At 45.0% G+C, this 5,000-nt stretch overlaps 1 protein-coding gene across 1 annotated transcript in view; it reads right to left on the bottom strand.

Annotated features, from left to right (window-relative positions):
* The window catches only part of LOC308365571 (uncharacterized protein), a gene marked incomplete at both ends in the record, with an annotated part of 27,674 nt that overhangs the window by 4,501 nt on the left and 18,173 nt on the right, over positions 1-5,000 (bottom strand). Inside the window, 2 exons of the mRNA XM_080839040.1 lie at positions 1,182-1,508; positions 3,746-3,779. Coding sequence (XP_080695166.1) covers positions 1,182-1,508; positions 3,746-3,779 — 361 coding nt within the window. The remainder of the gene's footprint in view (positions 1-1,181; positions 1,509-3,745; positions 3,780-5,000) is intronic.

Here is a 5,000-nt window from a genome sequence, read left to right on the forward strand (position 1 = left end):
CGGCGTGCATGAGTGTGTGTGTGTGAGTGTGTGTGTGTGTGTGTGTGTGTGTGTGTGTGTGTGTGTGTGTGTGTGAGTGTGCATTCTACCCCTGTGTAGTCCTGATACCCCCGTACCTGTCAGTGGGGTAAATTCTCCTTTCTGCCTCATTTCTTTTCCACTGCACTTAATGGAGTTTCTCTCCAGAACAGCAGGCTTGTTCCCTCCATCCTTAACTCTCTGTTCCACAACAGCTCAGATCAGTGGAAGCTGCTGCTCTCAGCCCTGAGTGTGTCTTTAGTAGAAAACTAAACTTCCTCAACACTGATGGTGTTAAACACTACAGAGATGATCTTCATGCTACTAGCTCAGTCTACTTATCTAACAGTATTCCTGAAGGCAGCAGCAAAACCAACACTCTCTTCTCAACTATCAATCATTAACACTTTTGATCACATTAAGAAATATAGCTCTTGTTACGTTATGCTACACCATTAACCAGACTGTTGAGTCCAGTGTAACACATGTCTTACCAGTGTGTAACAGCACTTAGATACTCTGTGCTTCCATGACTCTGAACTATTTGTATGTGTTGTGTATTTACACACATATCCCATAACTAAGTCAGCATTCCTCCCCCTACACTGCATTGCTCATCTCCACTCCTCACTAACGTCTCTTGATGCTGAAACCCTTATTCATGCTTTCATCACTTCACACCTGGGTCACTCCAACTCTCTAGTCTCTGGTATCCCTACCTAATCACTCTAGAAACTTCTACACATCCAAACCTCAGCAGCCTGACTACTCACACACACTGGAAACTGTTCATCTGCCATGTTAGCTCCACCATTACTGAATCTGTTTCATGAACACCAACAGACCTCTGACACACTCCTGAGGGCACATACAGCCCAGTTTGGGAACCACTGACGTATAAAAACACCAGGATGATACTTTAGTCAGCAATTTTCTAGAATGCACAAATAAACACACACACAAACGATAGATACTGGATTGGATTATTGTATGTGTGTGTGAGAGAGAGTGTGTATAATGTGATGTGAGAAAGAAAGGGGTAGGGTGTGAAGGTTTGCAGTATGAAAGTGTAATCAGGTTAGAGAGTGTAAGTGTGAGCAGGTTTAGTTTGTGACATGAATGACATCACTGAGCTCTTTACAGCAGAAGAACAGGAGACTTACTTGTTATCAGCCCGACTCTTCCCTCCTCCTTGTGTTCTCCACTGATGATCTGGCATGTGTACTCTCCTCTATCTTCCTCTCTTCTCTCTCTCAGTCTCAGAGACACATCTCCTCTCTGCAGCTCCTGCGTGTTCGCACTCACTCTGCCCTCATAGCCCTCCCTCACTGTCACATGACCATTCTTATACAGGTAGATACAGTCTGTCCCCTTGAACCACCTGATCTCCATGGCAACAGCACTGGTTTCAGGAGAGAGGTGACAGGGCAGAGTGACATCACCACCATCAGAGGCATCCACAAGATGATCAGGGGTGACCAGTTTAAAATCTGTAGGGGAACAGGGAGTTGTGTTAATGACTTTCACACACATACACACTCCCTCTCACAACCACACTCACACTTAAATAACACCTACATACTCACTCTCACTTTTTCACACACACACACACACACACACACACACACACACACACACACACACACACACACACACACACACACACTGAAATTACAACTACACACTTACTCTCACATTCACACACACACACACACACACAGACACTATAAAGGACATGTACATACTCTCTTGGTCTTGCTCTCTTTCTCTTTCACACACACACACACACACACACACACACACACACACACACACACACACACACACACACACACACACACACACACACACACACACACACACACACAAACACACACCCCCACACACACACACACACACACACACACACGCTTATATTACACCTACATAGGTACTCTGTCTCTGTCACGTTCCTGCGGCGCTCTGCTCCGGCCACGCCCCCTTCAGCTCACTAACTCTCCCAGCTGCATTCAGGTCTTCAATCACACAAACCTGCACCTGTTCCACTCTCTCGCCTCACTCACCAGCACCACACTCACACTCACCGGAGTACTGATCACTCACACCTGCATCCTCACCCAACTGCACCGTCTTTGCACTCACGTCTGCACTTTGCACTCACGTCTTTGCACTGGTTACTAATCACCCACACCTGTCACACCTCCTTCATATACCTCACACTCCCTTCTTCTGTTCATACCCTTAGTTATAGTTGTTTTCTTAGTCCTAGTTCTTGTTTTGAGTGTAGCCTTGCCGAGTCTGACTCGTGTTTGCCACAATGGCGTATACGTTTATAGCTTGTTAAGCATCAGAGGTTGCCTCTGTTTAGGTTCTTTCTGCTCTCTGATCGCCAGTTCCCTTAGTTCCCAGCAGAGCTACGAGCCTGGGCTCTGATTACCAGTTCCCTTAGTTCCCAGCAGAGCTACGAGCCTGCCCTCTGATCGCCAGTTCCCTTAGTTCCCAGCAGAGCTACGAGCCTGCCCTCTGATCGCCAGTTCCCTTAGTTCCCAGCAGAGCTACGAGCCTGCGCTCTGATTACCAGTTCCCTTAGTTCCCAGCAGAGCTACGAGCCTGCGCTCTGATTACCAGTTCCCTTAGTTCCCAGCAGAGCTACGAGCCTGGGCTCTGATTACCAGTTCCCTTAGTTCCCAGCAGAGCTACGAGCCTGGGCTCTGATCGCCAGTTCCCTTAGTTCCCAGCAGAGCTACGAGCCTGCGCTCTGATCGCCAGTTCCCTTAGTTCCCAGCAGAGCTACGAGCCTGGACCCCTCCGTGGGTTTTGTCTGTGTTCTGGAGGATCGACAACCTCAGCATCTACGTGTCTTCAACCTGTGGTCTGTCTTGTTTGTTCCTGGCTGTATTTGTCTGCAATAAACTCTGTCTCAAGAATTCCCATCTCTGAGTCTGCTTGTTCCGTGACAGTCTCTCACTCACTCTCACACACACACACACTCTAATAATAAATACTATACTGTGACGGATGTGATCGTCCCTACAGGTGAATATGCTCTCTGGCTGCCATGCCATTGAGCCGGTTTCACACAGACACTCACACACACACACACACACACACACACACACACACACACACACTGTACACACACACACACCCACACACATTTCAATGATACCAATATAATCAATCTTTCTCTCAAACACACACACCCACCTAAATGACACCTTCATACTCACTCTCTCTCTCTCTCTCTCTCTCTCTCTCTCTCTCTCTCATACACACACACACATACCTCAATACTCAATCTCTGGCATACAAACACACCCTTCATTAATGACTTTGAGTGGTTTGTTTGTTTTCAGGTGAAATAGAATATGTTAGGTTTTGTATTCTACCTTCCTATAACTGAATGTGACTTGTATACTGTACAGCAAAATATTTAGCGGAATCTAGTGGTGTATTTTGAATAGATTGATGAGAAGAAATTGATTTTAATCAATTTGAAGATGAATCTTTATCATTACATTTTGGGAAACTTAAAAGAGTCTTAAAACTTTGTGAATGCACTTTACATGCTCTCTCTCTCCACTCTCTCTGTCTCATTTGCTTATTTCTCTCTGTCCCCCCCCCCCCCCTACACACACACACACACACACACACACATACACACACATTTATACACACATACACACACACACACACATACACACACACACCATAAGATATCCCTTACCTTTTTCCATGACTGCGGCTGCCATTTTGCCTTCCTGAAACAGACACAGTAAGTGTAAATAAATAACAGTGACTGAGTTAAATCCACTTTTAAACAGATTCCAGTTGTGAGAAGGTGAATTCCCCTTTAGGGGCTCTGATGTAGAGGGAAGACCACATATTGGACTTGGACACACATGTTGGCTGGAATAACTGACTTAGTATCATATATAACTGACTTAAGTGAGTATCCAATTAAGAGTTTTATAAATTGGCGTGAACTAGTGGATGTTACAGTGAGTATTCAGACAGGGTCATGTGACCAGTGAACTAGTGGATGTTACAGCGAGTATTCAGACAGGGTCATGTGACCAGTGAACTAGTGGATGTTACAGCGAGTATTCAGACAGGGTCATGTGACCAGTGAACTAGTGGATGGTACAGCGAGTTTTCAGACAGGGTCATGTGACGACACAATACAGACGTCAGAGGTGTGTCTTGATGGAGGTCACACAGCCAATCAAATAGCAGAATGGTGGCACTTGTAGCCAATCAATTAGCAGAATTGTAGATTGTGTCCAGCTTTTGAGGTGTTCTTTTTGCAAGCAAGTCTATACATTGTATTCCCATAATCAAACAAAGGACGTATAGTGATTTGAACAATCATGCGTTTGGTATGCAAAGTGAGAGAAACGCAACATTCCTAGATTTTTATAAACTGTAAACTCCTCTGTCTCTACAGGTCATTTCCACCTTTAGTCTTTAAACAACATCATCATGACTGCTTTCTCTCTTTTATTGTGCTTTCCCATCTCTCATCTTCCCTCTTTCAAACAACACCATATGCCGTTTAATTTATAGGAGAGCCATTATTAGTGTGCTTGCCCGAAGGGAAGCACAGTATTGTTATCGTCAAGTTTTCTTTATTTATTTATTCCGTACGTTTTTCTTGCAGCTAACTACTCCTCGCCCGATTGAGCTAGAGACGCCATTCAAACACCAAAACGTCCGGCCCGATCCGGTGCAAGCTGCTATGACTTTTCGTGGCGATACTCCTTGCCACTCCTTTTGTATTCCTTTTTTTCATCCCCTTTTTCTCTCATTGACTAACATGGGGAAGGTTGAGCCATTGTGACGTCACCCGCTCTATCAGTCCTCTCCATTCAACTGTAGGAATATTAAGAGACACCTTCCAGGGCTCTACAGTCAGTGCGAGTATTTCACTCGAATAAATAGGTACGTGCAAACTTGAAAAATAATTTACAAGCACAGTGTGC

Source organism: Sprattus sprattus, assembly GCF_963457725.1.
Source record: "Sprattus sprattus genome assembly, chromosome: 5".
NCBI lineage: Eukaryota > Metazoa > Chordata > Actinopteri > Clupeiformes > Clupeidae > Sprattus > Sprattus sprattus.